At 43.8% G+C, this 16,596-nt stretch overlaps 2 protein-coding genes across 3 annotated transcripts; both read right to left on the bottom strand.

Annotated features, from left to right (window-relative positions):
* Positions 1 to 776: 776 nt before the first annotated feature.
* On the bottom strand, positions 777 to 8,220 carry zgc:113149 (uncharacterized protein LOC541363 homolog). Its single transcript, XM_047595117.1, has 7 exons — positions 8,057 to 8,220; positions 5,820 to 6,090; positions 4,228 to 4,322; positions 3,982 to 4,138; positions 3,722 to 3,901; positions 3,168 to 3,215; positions 777 to 2,206 (listed from the first exon to the last, which is right to left on the bottom strand). Exons 2-7 carry the CDS (start codon positions 5,959 to 5,961, stop codon positions 1,338 to 1,340), a joined length of 1,491 nt encoding a protein of 496 aa, XP_047451073.1. The 5' UTR covers positions 5,962 to 6,090; positions 8,057 to 8,220; the 3' UTR covers positions 777 to 1,337.
* An 804-nt stretch (positions 8,221 to 9,024) lies between these two features.
* Positions 9,025 to 15,461, bottom strand: zgc:101731 (SNARE_SNAP25N and SNARE_SNAP23C domain-containing protein). 2 transcript variants are annotated; one of them, XM_047595121.1, is made up of 7 exons: positions 15,294 to 15,461; positions 13,159 to 13,200; positions 12,405 to 12,453; positions 11,999 to 12,116; positions 10,928 to 11,074; positions 10,591 to 10,735; positions 9,025 to 9,572 (listed from the first exon to the last, which is right to left on the bottom strand). In XM_047595121.1, exons 1-7 carry the CDS (start codon positions 15,372 to 15,374, stop codon positions 9,507 to 9,509), a joined length of 648 nt encoding a protein of 215 aa, XP_047451077.1. In that variant the 5' UTR covers positions 15,375 to 15,461; the 3' UTR covers positions 9,025 to 9,506. The 2 variants fall into 2 exon arrangements, with proteins under 2 accessions (XP_047451077.1, XP_047451078.1); XM_047595122.1 differs by lacking the exon at positions 11,999 to 12,116 and adding an exon at positions 11,482 to 11,593 and having other exon boundaries at positions 15,294 to 15,460.
* Positions 15,462 to 16,596: the final 1,135 nt, after the last annotated feature.

Genomic DNA, 16,596 nt, shown 5'->3' with positions numbered 1-16,596 from the left:
CCAGACCGGACCAGACCAGACCAGACCAGACCAGACCAGACCAGACCAGACCAGACCAGACCAGACAGGACCAGATCAGACGAGACCAGACCAGACCAGACCAGAACAGACAGGACCAGACCAGACCAGACCAGACCAGACAGGACAGGACCGGACCGGACGAGACCAGACCAGACCAGACCAGACAGGACCAGACAGGACCAGACCAGACAGGACAGGACAGGACAGGACCAGACCAGACCAGATCGGACAGGACAGGACCAGACCAGACCGGACCAGACCAGACCAGACCAGACCAGACCAGACCAGACCAGACCAGACCAGACCAGACCAGACAGGACCAGATCAGACGAGACCAGACCAGACCAGACCAGAACAGACAGGACCAGACCAGACCAGACCAGACCAGACAGGACCAGACCAGACCAGACAGGACAGGACAGGACAGGACCAGACCAGACACCCCCACCCGCTAACAATGACACAGCAGGATGCAGCCCGACACTGACACAGACGCACAACAACACTTTAGGAACTCGAAGAACATCACAAGGTGTTGACCTGGCCTCCATAATCACCACGAGTGAGACCTGGACAATATTAGGAAGGGGGTCATAATGTTACGGCTGATCGGTGGTTATGAAAGCGCATTACCTGCCACTGAGTCTCAGTTCTAGATGATTTCAGTATTAATGATCTACTTTAAACCTGGAAGGAACTAACTTTACAAACACGTCCTGTATGAACAGCCTCACTGCAGAAGGGAGAGACGTCACTTCACTTTTAAAGTAGTTTCCAGATCGTTTATGTGCAACAAACTCCTGGATTCCACTTTATTTATTTATTTCTATCTCTTGTGGCTTATGATACAAACTTTGCATTGACTGGAAGTCAGGGGACATACTGGAAGCAGCTCACACAGACAAATGAGAGAGAATTAGCTTTAAATTAGACAAATAATAAGGACACCCGCGCCTTCTTCCTGCTCCTGAGCAAAGCATCAAGAGGAGATTCCAACAGTTTTTTCTCCATCACTCCTTACAAAGTCCATTCATTCTGAGAACCGCTGAGCCTTCATCCGTCTCCAGTCAGCACCGTTTAAAAAGTCAAGTACAGTGACAAAAACAATTAGTAGTAATTTGAGAATTACAAAGTAAAAATAAAAGAAGGACTCTAGTGGCGCCTCTGGGAAAACGTCTCATCACATTTTCAGAAAAAGTAGAGCAGCTCTTTCAGTCCTGGAGTCGAATGTGTTCCACCTCTTTTAGGATTCATACCAAGAAGATTATTCTCCGTCTCTTTTGAAATACTACGAGTTTTATTTCTGTCTATTTTCCTTAGAAATATGAAGCAGGATGGTGGTACGTCAGCTGTCCGCTGTTGGCCTTGTCCCTCAGCATAGTCAGTGCCGTGTTGGAGAAGTCCTTCAGGATGTCCACCGTCTCCCTCTGGAGGAGCAAAGACTCCTGCACAAACTCCTGCTGGCTCTCCACCAGCAGCTGGACCGACTGCGCCAACACCTCCAGCGACTGGGACACCGAGGTCAGGAGCATCCTGCTGGCCCGCTGCTGCTGCAGACTCTGGGACACCATCTGGGCCACGTGGTCGGGCTGGCGGCGCGAGGACGCCCCGGCCGGGAGGGGATCGGACGTGGGCGGAGGCTGACTGGGTGGGAGGACCGAGGAGTAGGGGGGAGGCTGGCGAGAGTTGGAGTAAGCAGGAGGAAGTGGAGGAGGTGGTGGCGGTGGTGGCGGTGGAGGTGGGATGGAGGTAGAAGAGGCTGCAGGCTGAGAGGTAGCATCACTGGCTGCGACAGACGGAGAGGAGGACGCAGGGGAAGGGGGAGGTAATGAGGAGGGAGGAGCAGGGAGGGAGGAGGAGGTGGAGGAGGCAGTCACTTTGGAGCTGGTGGGGGACTGGGATGGGGGAGGCGCAGCATCCGAATCGGACACTGAAGGGAAGTCAGAGGAAGTGGAAGCCACAGAGGAGGATGGTCCGGGCGGAGGTCGGGAGGAGGAGGGCGGCGAGGAGGGGGCGTGGCTCTGGGTGGGGTTCTGGCCCTGGCTGGTCCTGGAGTAGGTGTGGACCGGCTTGACTCTGGTCAGGGCGTTGTCGGGCAGCGGATCCAAGGAGGTGGGCGGTGGAGCAGAGGAAGGGTACGAGGAGAACAAGGCGTCCTCGGTGTCCTCAAAGTCCATGGAGCGGTCTGGAAAAATGACAAAACAGGCATCAGCTCCGGGTTAAAGTTTGCTTTAAACATCGCTGGGGTGTCCACGGCGTTTCTATGGCAGCCAGAATAATATTTTAGGGCTGTGAAAATTAACGCGTTAACTCGGATTAATCCATCGTCTGATCTGATTAAAAACTTTAACGCAATTAATCCAACTGCAGCATCTCATTTAAGGCAGTTTGTCCAAGTAGTGTTAGCGTTAGCACCAGCTGATCCGGTAGTGACAGGCAGCAGAACCAACCCATAAAGATGGAAGACGCTAAACAGCACGTTGGTCCTCTCCATGGGACATTTGAGGACAAAGAAACCAAGAGGGACCAGTGGAGACACATAAAGTATTATCACACTCTACAGGAAGGAGTTTTCTTTCCAGCTTCAAACAGCACATGAACCAAGCCAAGCATACGTTAGCGGGGATTCTGCTAGCACTTGGGCTAACGCGGCTAACAGCTGGAGACAAACCAAGACAAACCAAGACAAAGACAAGCTGCCAATGCTGCTGCTAATATGTGTCCACTCCTGCAGCCACTGTTCACTGGGAGAGACTGTTCTCAATAAGAAGCGTCAGCTCTCCTCTGGTTGGACAATGTCCACAAGTTAGTTTGTCTCCGTAGCAACAGGGACACATTAATGTGGACACAGGGTGGTTTCAAAAAAAAAAAAAAAAGTAGTTCAGTTGTTTAACGATTTGTTGAAACTGTTTAATCAATACGTTATGTGCAGATATATCCTCTTCTTTCTTGAGTCTGTTTGCTCATGCAAATTGAAATGTGATTAATATAGATTAAGAATTAATGATATTTAATCGTGATTCATCGAAATTAATCCACACCAACCCTGTGATTAATCTGATTAAATGTTTTAATCGTTTGAGAGTACTAATCGAATTAAAACTAAACTAAATCGGAGTCTAAATTGTCCCTAAGGACATTCTTACCTCCTTCGTCAGCCAGGTCGAGGTCAGAGGAGGAATGGACGGGATCACCTGCAAAACATTAGCACAGCTTTGAATAAAACCAGCTGAAGTTTGTGCATATGAACGCGTTGTTGATGCTTCTGATAAATCAGCTGGATCTTAAATAAATCAATAATGTTTCATAAAATCTGAGCTTGGCCGTTAAAAGGAAGAAGACTTTGCAGAATTATTATTCAGAATTGAGATCCCTTGAAAATCGTGCATGTTGACTGATTGCTTTCCCTTTTTTTTTTCCATTAACACTGAAACCAGACTTCTGTCTTCTGTGACCATCCCAGGTTTTTCTTTCTTAAAATTAAAAGTTGTTTCTCTCCTTTCTACTGCTCACAATTAACCTTGACTGCTGTAGAACAACAAGCAATCCCTCAACACCACTCTATTCATCTTGATTTCATACTACATTTAAATTATAACAGAATTAATTTTTAAACATGTTGATCATTTTCCCTCCAGATAAATGAAGCATCTATGCACCCATCCATCTATATATGAATGATACAGGTGCATCTACTTACCGCCAAGTTCTTTTTCTGGTGAGGAAAGAGGTGATATGTCGAAGGAGGCTCCTCCTGGTAGCGGCTGGGAGATGTCAGTCAGGCTGAGGTAGGAGTAGGGGGTCGGGGCGGTGTGCGGCCCTTTACCGTAAAACTTGGAAAAATTCTCATCGTCAGCCATCTCCAGGTCACTGTCACAACCTGAGATCCAACAAACGGAAAAACTGGATAGAGCCCGGTTCACTTATTAAAGGTCACACATTGAATCTGATCAGCCTCACCTCCCTGAGGACTCAGCATCAGTATCTTATGGACCATCCTCTCCACGGGGCCCAGTTTCTTCTTCCTCACGTTGCTGCCGTTGGGGCCCCGCAGGGCCGCCATGCGTCGCTTCCCATCACACTTCAGGTCGGCCCATTTCTTCATGATCTGACGCACCTGTGGAGAGAAAACAGAACCTCCTTTAACAGTTCATCATATTCAGATATAAAAAAACTACAAATAAATTCCAGATCAGAGACACTAACCTCTCTTTGATTCTCTCCCAGACTGTTGACCTGATCTGTGATTTCAGCCCAGGTCTGCTTCTTGGCTTCAGCCGACACACCATGATTAAACTTCCCTGAAAAATAAGAAGATAAGTGATGTTAGTTTGGGCTAACTTAGTTTGTGTCTCCCCAGTCTTGTGTCGCTCTCCAACCTGCAGCCGACAGCAGCGAAGCGTCAGCATGACCGTGATGGCAGCTTTTTTCCCCCAGATGGCGCAACTTCCCAGTGTTAAGGCAAACTTTGAATTTTGTCCATCGGTGAGTTACGGTAATTCAAATACTGCAAGCTTTTTTTTTCTTTTTATATGCAGGTGGATGTTCAGGTGTTAAAGGATTACGGTATTTTGTGAAGTGAAATAAATGAACCAATATGAAATAAAATTCATAATGATGCTAATAAAACCAGTGTCAGGCATCAAAGACGTTGCATTTCTGGTCTTTTAATAAAATGCTACGCGTGGCCAGATGTTGAATCTAATTCCAGGTGTTCCCTCTCTTGTTGCAGGTTGACCAGTCTGCATCTTTACAGGTGAAGTCGAGCCAAACCTTTGACAAATGTTTGTCCTTAGATATCTTGAAGGTTCACTTCTATCCCTGCAGGTGAAAAACTGACGTGTTGTCACGTGTAGCGACGTCACAGCAATAGAGCCAAGGAGGCTAAGCTAACTAAAAACTCACAGGCACCAAATAAATCACCCAGATCAGTCTGGTTACTACTGTTAGAGTCAGCGCTGGGGCCATTATGGTGCCAAGTATCTGTTCTCATCCCTACTCACTACTTCAACATCTAAAGAATAAACGGGGTGCGCCCGTCCGGAGAATACGAGGAGCTGCACCTTCCAGGTACATTTCAGGAGGCAAGTTGATTGGTTGAATGGTCTACAAGCAACAGGAACCACATATTAAAAACACCACCACCAATTTCTACCATCCGACCGGTCCTGAACAGGCTCAACAGTTTACAATGTCTGCATGTCTGGTACTTTCAAACCAGAACCAGATTTCATTGTGGATTTAGTCCTTGAAGGAACCACATGTTTTTTTGTTGTTGTTGTTGCAAAGCTGTTGCAACTGAAGGCGTTATCTCAAACCAAGGCAATGGGAGTAATGTTGTTCACTATGGCATGATGCACAAGACTGCAGCAGAACACACACACCCACTCAAAAGCAGAATCATTTTAAAATTATTTTCTATATGAAGAGGAAGTCATTATAGATGCAGCGGCAATTTAGGACTGGAAAAAAAAACTGGAATGAAATTGTAAAACGTGTTTGACTTTTAGCTCCAGTGGAAAATCTGTCCCAAATAATGCAGGAATTTTCTTTGATTAAGTGCTAAAGCAACAACAAGTGAAACTGTTGGCTTCAATATGAACAAATGCTGTCGTGCAGGGAAATAACGTGTTTATCTGTAACAACTCTAAGAATTTCATTAAGAACAGAGCAGCCTCTACCTCGTTACCGGTGTATTTCCTGAACAGCGCGTCACAGAGATCCTGAATCTGAGGGTTAACAACGACCTAATTATTTCTCCAGTACAAGAGAATAAAGACGACGTCGTTCCCACTCACTGAGGACGATGTATCTGTTCCTCTTCACCGCCTCCAGCAGCAGCTTGACCTCGTCGAAGGAGAACCTCGGTTTGGACCTCAAGCCTCCTCTCACTCTTTCCAACCTGAACTCCTCGTCGTCTTCAGTCCACTTGGCCGACATGGTGCCACCGCCTCCTCTTCTTCGGTTAAAACTCAGCGTGGTACCGTCCTGAATCTGATCTCACCGCCCTCCCAAGACTTGTCTGGTCCTGACTCGCCTGCCAGTCTGGACTTAAGAACTGCACAGAACCTGCAAAAGCAACAGGGCAAGGACACGAAAAGGAGAATGAGGTAAAAGAGAGACGGTAATATGACATCAGTGGAAGGCAGATAAAGATAAGAGCCTTTATGTCACATCCTTCAAACAACCAAAAATAAATGTTGAATAAATGCTGATTATGTTACATAAACAAATGCCCAGTACATCATCCTGTGCCAACACTTGGTGGCAGCATAAAACAGAACCCAGACGGTACTAAACAGTGACACAGAAGATTTTTATACCGAGATAAATAAATGTTTTAATGCCAATATTTCGGAACGTCTCTGAAACAAAACCGATGGTGAAAGCACGTCATATGTGCACATGGATGAGTGACACTGATATGCCCCCCGATCCCAAAAAAAAAAAAGTTTACTCAGATTTACTGCTCGTCCACTTATAGTCAATACACAATTCATTAGGTCCAGTTTAACAGCACCACAAAATACTGTTCTACAGGAGGAATCCCTTTTCACTAGTGCACCTAACGTTTTAGCAAGATGTTGTATTTTAATAACAGAACACGTACTTTTGCTTTGTCTCAGTATGACTGAAATATATCTGTACGCAATGTAGTCACTTTTCTATGTACCTGTAGAAGGTAGACTGGACATAAACATTCATTTGTCAGTTTATTAGGGACCCAAAGGAAAGCGAACGCCTCCTAATATAACAAGTCTCCACACAAAAGCATGAATCTACACAGCTGTACCTAATATTTTGTCGAGTGCGTCAGTGCGAAGCCTTTCCCGAGAGTCTCAACGTCTAATTTTAACAGGAGGAGGTTTAAAGGAGCTGATTTCCATTTTGGAATTTAGAATTAGAATAACTAATACGAGTAAGAATACAAATTTGAGCAAGTTAAGCAAACTTAAAAAAAATATGATAAATAGTTACTTTTCTGAGAGTTAATAATGATTTGATTTGGTTTTAGCTATTTTGTTAAAGTCTGATTTTTTCCACCAATATGTTATTTTCACGTTCCAAGAAAATCTTGTTTTCTCATTAGCTTGTGTGTCCATACTGCCTCCTCCTGGTTGGACGTTAAAATAAACATGGGATGAGTAATCATTTCTAGCACTATTATTAAATATACATCTTTAATAACAAGTAAATTAGTAAAGTATCCTGTTTTATTTAAATAAATACTCAACAACAGCAAACACCAACTATTAACTAGTAAAGATATGTTAAACAGATAGATAGATAGATAGATAGATAGATAGATAGATAGATAGATAGATAGACAGACAGATAGATAGATATACTTTATTTATCCCGAGGGAAATTCCGTGTCCAGTAGCTTCATCACATAGAACAGAATATAATAATAATAATAAAGTTTATAATCACAGTCCAGTTAGTTCTCGTCACAGAGGCGTTTCCTCCTACTTTGTTTGGTCTTAAGTTATTTTTTATTAAAACCATCTTTTTTATCCAATACGCAGGTAAATAGATAATAAACACGCTGTCTGAATGTATAATTGTTAATATTTACAGTCGAGAAGTTCTTATTGCGAAATGAGTAAAATAAACATGGGCGTGGTCACGTGTCCGGCCTGAGCCAATCAGAGGGGGTCTTCTGGGCTCTTTGTTGGGCTCCATCCTGCCTACGGACTCCGCCATCTCCGTTAGCTACGACAACGGGCTCAAACTCCGACACAGGGAAAACTAACTTAACGCGAACCTCGGCACCGATGCGTTCATTCATCCCGGATGTCAAACGCGTACTGACAACGCACAGACTGAGTCCAGCTACGCGACCACCACATTAGAGGACGAAATGTCAGCTAGCTTCGGCTAACTGCGCTAACGTTTATTTTTATTTTTATTTTCACGGTACAGTAGCTACCAGCGCTTCTATTCTGCGCTTTAAATCCGCGGTGCGCTGTGTTTAATCCATCGCAACGCCAGTGATAGACAGTTATAGAATTGGGTTGAAAAAAATGTTTACCAGGAAAAAATGGCGTGGTTCTCCCCTCCTTCCTCCTCCGTGGTTCTCCCGAAAGTTCGGAGTGACGACAAGAAGCGAAATGCGCAGACTCCGCAGCGCTTTCGTCTTGAACGCGCAATATTTTCGAGGCGGATGCGCGCCCCCAGCTGCCACAGGCGTAGTGTGCACCAACCACTGCCCCTGCCCCCCCCCACCCCCACCCCTAAATTATCACACAAAACCAACAAACTTCACGCAAATCACAAATATTCCATTGTGAAAAACTTATGATGCGCATAAGGAAATCCCTCCCACTTACCCTGCACAAGTTAATTAGTCCCAAAAACACGCACGCGTTTTAATTCATAATTTAGCGTTTCATGACAACGAGATGCATGCTCAGTAGTTGCACCACTTTGACCCGGATGTCTTAAAACCTTCGGTTTTAAGTAAAAAAATAAATAATAATAATAATAATGCAGATGAGTATGCATGAGTTAATTAGTCCAAAAAGCCACGCTCTATGCCGCGTTTCTTTCCATGCTTTTTAATTCATACCACTGATTATTTAGCATTTCGTGACAACAAAACAACGAGATGCATGCTCAGTAGTTGCCCCACTTTGTCCTAGATTTCTGGTGTTTTAGGCAAAAAAAAAAAAAAAGAATTTGGAAAATGATGCCGGAGTAAGATTCATTGTCCATTCTCCACCATTTTATATCAACCTGGGATAAGGAAGAAGATGGAGAGGTCAGGGTTGGAGACGTAGTTCCGCATTTGTCCGCTTGGTGCCGCCAGAGGTCTTCCACTGGAGGCAAATACGTGTTTCATTCTTCTGTGCAATACCCGACTGGGCCTGGAGATGGCGCCACCACGCACGTGTTCCAGCCATCCCAGATTAGAGAAAGTGGGGGGAACTGACCTGGCTGCTGCTGATGGATTTTGTTTTCAGAAAGACAATGGTCACATATTCTGCACAGACAAATCTCTTAACTTTCTTTTTTTTTTATTCTGTGCAGTACAAATAAATGCGACAAATGTGCTTAAGATGCACGTCGCGACCCAGGGACACGTTCTTCGCTCTGTTTTTCCTGCACATGCATGTGGTCCACTGCTGCAGTGACCCACTTTCCCCACAGGGATCATAGAAGCTTCCTGTGATGAGTGACGACCGACAAGTCGTAATAAAAGTGTAGGAATCTTCTATCAAACTCCTACAAAAAAAACAACAACCCTCAAAAACATTTCAAATGGGTTAATTAGACCAGTCCCGAAGAAAATATCAAAACACAAGAGATGAGGTCACTACTACGGGGATATCAAAGCAGTAATACTAATTACAGCACATTTCATGATGGACGGGGACAAATGCAAAGCTACAGGGGGACAGCGGCAACACATTGGCACGACATGCAACGGCATAGTTTGGTAGAAAAAGAAAAGAATGGACGGAAAGTGGCTGGAGAAACTCCTATCGTTTCATGAGGTTGTTAGCTTTCTGGTTGGCAGCGTCGATGCGGGACACGTTGAGAATCGCCTGCAGAGAGGGGAGCGGAAAAAAAGGGTAAACAGGAAATGTTAGAAGGAACCTGTCGGGAGGAAAACACCGCAGCTCTATGTGTAGCTTCATGTTTGCTTTATTGCACCAGCTAAATTAGACACTCCTTCCAAAGTTCAAGAAATGAAAAACATGTGGTTCCAGTTTTCACCACTTGCTCACTCAGATGAAAGAAACTGATTTAGAAGCTTCAGATCTGGAAGAGATGTTGTGGTTGAAGTTTGGTTTGGGGCAGATAATTGTGTGCGTTGAGGCGAACAGAATCGCACTCTCTTGGTGGAATCCATCTTAGTTGTGTTTCTTTTTTAGCATGCGTGTCTTCCTGATCCGGTTCTTCTCATAGGGGACGTTAATTAAAAGCTACACTGCCTGAAGGAAATGTGAGTGAGGGTTTGTCACAGCCACAGGAATGGCCCGGGTTGAAGTCACGAGTGTGTATTTGCTCAACACTGGGCTCAAATATTGTTAAATAAATCAGGGTTTAGTTGCTTCTGAGTGAAAAATAGACTCTTGTTGTTTGTTCTCTTTGCAGAACTCTTCAGGAAGCTCCTTTGTCCCTATTGTCTTTTACAAATGAACTTGTAATCCTGGAGGCTCACCTCACTCATATGTAATATTGGCTGATTTTCCTGAATAAACAAATGCACAAGTCTAATATTTGTGTCTCTTTGTCTAATTTCAGGATTCATGTGAAATCCAATTCATTTTTATGCAGAAATGCAGAGAATTCTGACAAGGAGAACAAACTTTTTAGCGCTTGTATCACATTATAAGCCCACTCTCCTCCCAGGACAGGGTTTAATGGTAATTGAATCTTAACAATGATTACAAATAAACCCATAAATGATATATTTCCTACAGGCAAAGCTCAATCCCAGAAACACAACTGCAACGCTTGACAGAAATCGAGCCATATCTTTTCCCTTGGGTTCTGAGCCACACTGTGTTGATAAGTCGTGAAGCTGCAGAGTGAAGTGTGCGGAGGTGACAGCCGTACCTTCCCCTGTATGCGTTCGATCTGGACGTTCTGCGTGTCGATCTCGTTGCCCATGTCCAGGGCCATGCTCTTCAGGTTTCCGATGATGCTGCCGACGTGAGCCAGGTTCTCCTCCATCTCGTCCTCCCGGGCGTCATTAGTCACCCTGCGTGGAACCAAAGCACGAAAACACACACACAGATGTGATTATTGGAACTTGTGTTTGCGACCACAGTCCCATGTTTGTCCAGCTGGGGGTATCACATAGCAGCCTGCTGTAAAGAAGAGCAAACACACACTCCGCCGTGCAGCTGCCTCCTCTAACAACACACCTACAGCATCCCAGCGACCTCCTCACCTCCGTATGTATCCTCCACTCATCATCATCTGCTCCCTCTCGTCCACCACTCGAGACGACGGCGGCTGATTGGACACGACGCCATCCTGACCAGAGGCTCCGCCCCAGACCGCCTTGTAGGCGCCGCTCTCCTCAAACGCCTTCAGTCTGAGGAAGACGAAGAAGTGACTTAATCAACGTCTACATCTGCAGCTTTTCTTCCCTGTTTCTCAGGAATCAAGGCTTTTGTCGGGTGAAGCGTGCGCTAAGAAGACACGTCTAAAGGCAAAGCGAGTACGCAACGAAAGCTAAAAGCAGCGAGTCTCTCTGGTAATTTAACTACAAGTAATATTTTAAAATAAGCAGAACTACATCACACATTCTCCTAATAAAGTGTCCACAGAGTTTTTGTGTTTCATGTTGTAGCATTAAAAAACGAGAAGTTGCATAGACTCATTTTAAAATATGCAAATGTGTTTTTTTTTTGTTTTTTGTTTTTTATTGAGAATACTGGGCAGCAGATCAACATATGAACACACACACACACACACACACACACACACACCTCCACCTACTTATCACAGGAGCAGAGGCCACAGCACTTGCCCAGGTCAGTCAGGTTTTTCTCTGCCTCCTTCATATCAGAGTTGATCTGATCCAAACCCTCCTCTATACGCTCCAACTGCTCTATGAGGGGAGGGAGGAGGAGGAGGAGGGGGGCAAAACACAAGGGGATGTGGCCGGGGAAGGCAAAGCAAAATCCAAACAGAAATAATAATAAAAAAATCACCAACTATTTCCCCAAAAACTGCACAAATACTGAAACACCAGCTTCTGAACTATTCGCAAATCATAAAAAATGCCACTCTGCACTAACTGTTGCTTCCTACACTTGGTGCCCAGTTCCAAGTTGTTTTGCATGTTTGTTTGTGCATCTACATCTGCATATATTATTGATTTATTATGTTTCATTTTCTATCTTCAGATGAGTTGGATTTTAACCACTGTGGGTTCCGGAGGCATCAAATACCTCGATGACATTTCGTTTAGCGGAACCGGGCACCAGTTTGTGGGTTTCGGTCCTGGACCTACTTCCTGATTGGCCAGATACACAGACCACAGCACTGGGCCATGTCTGTCAGATTCTTCTCTGCCTCTCTCATGTCCCTGTTGATGGAGTCCATGCCTTCCTCAATGCGCTCCAGCTGCTCTGTTAGGGACGGGAGGTTCACGGCGCCGTTGGTTAATTTTACGGTGAGAGCAGAGAGGAACAGGGTTCGACACATGGTGGCGTTTCCAAACAATGTGCACCAACAGTTCCCAATAAATCAAAATCTCAAATCAGAGAGTCAGTCTTCAAAGATGTTCAAAGACACTGGGAGAAAACCAGAGGCTAAGCCCTAGGGTTAGGGGTTAGGGTTACGCTTCTTCCTTGTAAAATGCACCTTCTTGATTGGTGTGGTTGAGAGCTGAAGCTTAGTAAAGTAGAACTGATTACCTCCTTGTTCATCTAACATCACCACTGTCCTGATCCCAACATCTTTACTCTGCGGGAGGAAGCATAAACGCATAAACACATTAAAAAGTGTTGCAGTTACATTTAGAAAAGATTCACTGTCTGTCATCTCAAAACCAACAACTACCACACGGCCGCCCAACTGGAGATCACGGGAATATAAACTAAAAAGCAAAAGACGTCGAAGAGAGGAAGCTTGTGTGGAAAACAGTCTAAGAAATGACTGAGTTACGTAATAATAATCAGAGATAAAACACTTTTAACAATTAAAACACACGTCATGTCTCATCAGAAGCAGTACAAGAACAGCTGGGTCTTTAACTGTGAATACCTCTACAGAACACGCTGCCTAATGTCTCCATGAAGACAGTTCCGTAACATTGGTGAACGGAAAGAAAAAGCACGCTCACCAAATCTCTTTTTTTCTGATTTGGGAACATTGAACAGACAAGTGCATGAGAAGGTGCAAAAAACGTCACAGTTTCCTTCAGATAAGATGCATAAAGCCATTTACAGTTTCAATGGTCAGCAGAAGGACCTTGAAATCAGCCCTAACCTGACGAGGGAGCCAGTGAAGAGAGGCCAACACAGGGTCAGAATACGAGCTGCAGCATTCTGCATCATCTACAGGCCTCGAAAACTTTTTTTTTTTTTTTTTGGCAATCCTGACAAAAGCTTATGTAATGCATTAGGTCCTCCCAAAGTTAGAAACATGAGTTTGTTTATGTGCATTTACCTCCTCCACCAGCTGAATCATCCGCCGCGTGCTCTCCAGTGACTGGAAGACACAAATGTATTCGTTCATTTAGAAGAAATCGCAACAAATCTTCACAACTCACGAGGATCTGAAACTGATGCACGTTTCTAAGCAGGTGAGAGTAACTGGGTCATTCATACATATCTTCCTCATGATCATGTCTTTAAAAAACGTAATTATTTATTATGAAAACAACCACTTATTAATAAAACATGACTGGATATCACTCAAATAAATATATAAATAAATAACAACCACCTTCCAATTAGCTAAACATGAAGAAATTAGTTCTGATTGTGTTGTTTTTACTTAGTTGAGATAATCATCAATGTATCAAATTGTTTTGTGAAAAATAACAAATTGTATCTGAGAAATCACTTTCCCTACTCAAATAAATTAAAATAAATTCAAATTCAACCCATGCTGACATGGATGATTCAAACCCAGATGCTTCTACAAACTGTGAGTGCTGCCACCTGCTGGTCTGGAGAGTTACTTCTCAAACATGGATTGAAGGACCTTTATTGATCCAGGTGACGTCTTTTGGTCTCGTCTGAAAACCCAGCAAAGTATGTAAAAGATGAAGTCGGAATATTTTCTGAAGTAATGTTTTTCCTCTGATTCGATATCACTCTTTTAATTTTAGTTTGGCTTAAGGCAGATCTAACATAAATAACTACAAAAGTCTTAGCCTAGTGATCTGATCATTTGTAAAATGCCTGGCTGATCAGGACATCCCTAGATGTGACATCAACCTGTTGTTTCACATGTTGACCCTGCCCCCCCTCCCCGCCCCTCGCTGCGCTGTGTAAATACCACGTCTGTCCCTGGGGACGTCCCCTCCACGGGGGACGATGACATGACGAACGTCTTTGACCTGCAGTAGCCTCTCTCTCTGTAGTAGTGCTTGTGTGTGTGTTTAGAACCACACACTGAGCTCATCGGTATCTCTGCAGACGGTTGCCCTGGGAGACCGGCCGTCACTACGGCAACCAGGTGAGCCAGGTGTCCTTAAAGGGGACACTCCCCTCAGGCAGAGCGCTGGCCTCTGCAGATCTCTTTGTGTGGGGCGCACGCCCCTCTGCTCCACACCGTGGTTATTTTTGGTTATTTATTTATGCGTTTATTTTGTGGGCGTGTTACACAGAAAGCTTGTGACGCTCCCTGGAGGAACCAGTCGTGAAAGGATGACTCTGTGTGGAAAGCTGAATGCTGTCATAAGGACGTTAGTGTCTATGGTTTTATTTTTCCTCAGTAGCTCTAAGGATGAGTTGGAGGAGAAGCTTCAGATCAAATACAATATACAAGGATACGTATATATACACACACACTGTATATGTACAGTGTATATATAATATATAATAAGTATATGAAGAATATGTTGAAAAACTACAATATATTATATGATTAACAACAATATTAATAATAATAAATAATTGATTTACAAGTATTGATTTAATCAGAATTTAAAACTACTACTTATTGTCATTATTTCTATTATTCTGTTATTTACCTTATTTAACTGAACTTAAATGACTTTATTATTGTTGTTGTTGTTGTGTTTAGTGATGGGTCGTTTTGGCCTAAACTTCATCAAAAACACTGACCTACATTTTAATATTTTCCACATTAATCTGATTAAATTGTTCCCTGTTGATCCTTTTCTTCTCATGTTATGTCTTGTCTGTCTCTCAGCTTTTATCCAGTCATATTTCAGCCGTCATGTGTTTCCAGAGTCTTCACAATTAAACCTGAAACACATCGTAATGACGCTGTTCCTTTATTGCCTATATTACTGTTCCTCTGTTGTTATTTATTTAAATGAACTCTGGATGCGAGACCCTCCAGAGTAATTAAGAGTTAAATTCAAGACGTTTTTTATTTATTAACAGGTGAAGCTGAGTAGAGAGTAAAGGTCGTCCTTATTGTTTCTATTAGAAGCTCAGCTGCAGATTTAAAGTGAGGGCTTCCACCTGCTGGAAGAACAGCTTATTTCTTTATGTCAGGAACTTCAGTTCATGTGTCATTTGGTGACAACTCTGAACTCTGAGTGGAGACATAATAATAATTATACGTAATTTTTACACATGATAATTCATGAAGCCGTTATTTACCTCATCTGTGACCTGATTGGCTCTTCTCTGTAGCTCCTCCTGCTCCGTGAGGACGGGCGGGTGTGAACGCATGCCGGCCATGTGTGTGCACCAGTGTGTGTGCACCAGTGTGTGTGCACCAGTGTGTGTGTGTGTGTACCAGTGTGTGTGTGCACCAGTGTGTGTGTGCACCAGTGTGTGTGTGCAGCAGTGTGTGTGTACCAGTGTGTGCGTACCAGTGTGTGTGTGCACCAGTGTGTGTGTGCACCAGTGTGTGTGTGCACCAGTGTGTGTGTCCAGTGTGTGTGTGCAGCAGTGTGTGTGTACCAGTGTGTGTGTTAATGAGTGTGTGTTCAGTCTCAGGTGACCAGATTAAGCTGCAGCATCAGGGGGTTCTGACACCTGGAGACAGAGAAAGACAGTTTATTTCAGTTTAACTTATTTTATCTGAGTTCTCATACACCGATCAGGCATAACATTATGACCACCCACTAATATCGTGCAGGTCTCATCAGAGGATGGGCGTTGAGGGTGAGAACATTGAACCCTTTGTCAGTGGTCATAATGTTGTGGCTCTCTGGATCTGATGAATGATTTTGGTCTTTTATCCTGAGACAGGACCCCTCACCCTGTTCCCCTTGACTTTTTCTTTTTATCCCTCCAGGAGAAGAAGAATCCTCATGTTTTTATTCTGCGGCTGAATCGGCTGTAATTTACTTCATGTGACGACATGTTAATAATAAAGTGCTGTAAGTTTTCTTTGTCCTTAAATAAGCATAAGACTCTTTAAACATCAACTTTTCTGGACGATAAATCTCAGGATCTGATCTGATTCTAAAACACACATATACACACACACACATATCTGGTAATTAACTGATTTATCAGGTCATTTCTTACCACCTGTTTTTACTTCCTGTTTTTGTCTTTGTGCTCACATTTGTCCTCTTTTGTCCTCATGATCCACCTGTTTCTTGTTATCCCATCAGCCCTTGCGTATTTTACCCCCTCCCCCTCTTTTCCCAGTCGTCCGTTGAGTTACCTGCATGTTGTGCCACGTTGTGTAAAGTCAGATTCAGTTTCTTCTCCTGCTGGTTTGTTGTGTCATCATTAAACTGACTTTCAGTTGTTCATCCTGTCTTTCCTGTCTCTGTTTTCCCTTCCTTTCTACGCACACACACAGAACTTATACTAAAACACAGGTCAAACAGACGGTAAAATGCAAATAGAAAAAAACGAGGTGTCTTTTCTACAGCAGAGCCGCCCTGTGACAGATCATCGTAGCTCTGGAGAAACCATGTCATTAATTGCAGCTGGTTCTCCT

Source organism: Mugil cephalus, chromosome 9 (assembly GCF_022458985.1).
Source record: "Mugil cephalus isolate CIBA_MC_2020 chromosome 9, CIBA_Mcephalus_1.1, whole genome shotgun sequence".
Taxonomy (NCBI): domain Eukaryota; kingdom Metazoa; phylum Chordata; class Actinopteri; order Mugiliformes; family Mugilidae; genus Mugil; species Mugil cephalus.
This window is presented reverse-complemented; position numbering and strand designations above follow the sequence as displayed.

Bases quoted from the DNA above. Each gene is read 5' to 3' on its own strand.
- zgc:113149 (XM_047595117.1), bottom strand. From the start codon at position 5,961: ATGTCGGCCAAGTGGACTGAAGACGACGAGGAGTTCAGGTTGGAAAGA. The intron at 4,323-5,819 runs GTGAGTGGGAAC...CTTATTTTTCAG, and splicing joins GAACAGATACATCGTCCTCA to GGAAGTTTAATCATGGTGTG. The intron at 3,902-3,981 runs GTGAGGCTGATC...GTTGGATCTCAG, and splicing joins GATGCTGAGTCCTCAGGGAG to GTTGTGACAGTGACCTGGAG.
- zgc:101731 (XM_047595121.1), bottom strand. From the start codon at position 15,374: ATGGCCGGCATGCGTTCACACCCGCCCGTCCTCACGGAGCAGGAGGAG. The intron at 11,075-11,998 runs GTAGGTCCAGGA...CGTCTTCCTCAG, and splicing joins TGTATCTGGCCAATCAGGAA to ACTGAAGGCGTTTGAGGAGA. The intron at 9,573-10,590 runs GTACGGCTGTCA...CCCTCTCTGCAG, and splicing joins TCGAACGCATACAGGGGAAG to GCGATTCTCAACGTGTCCCG.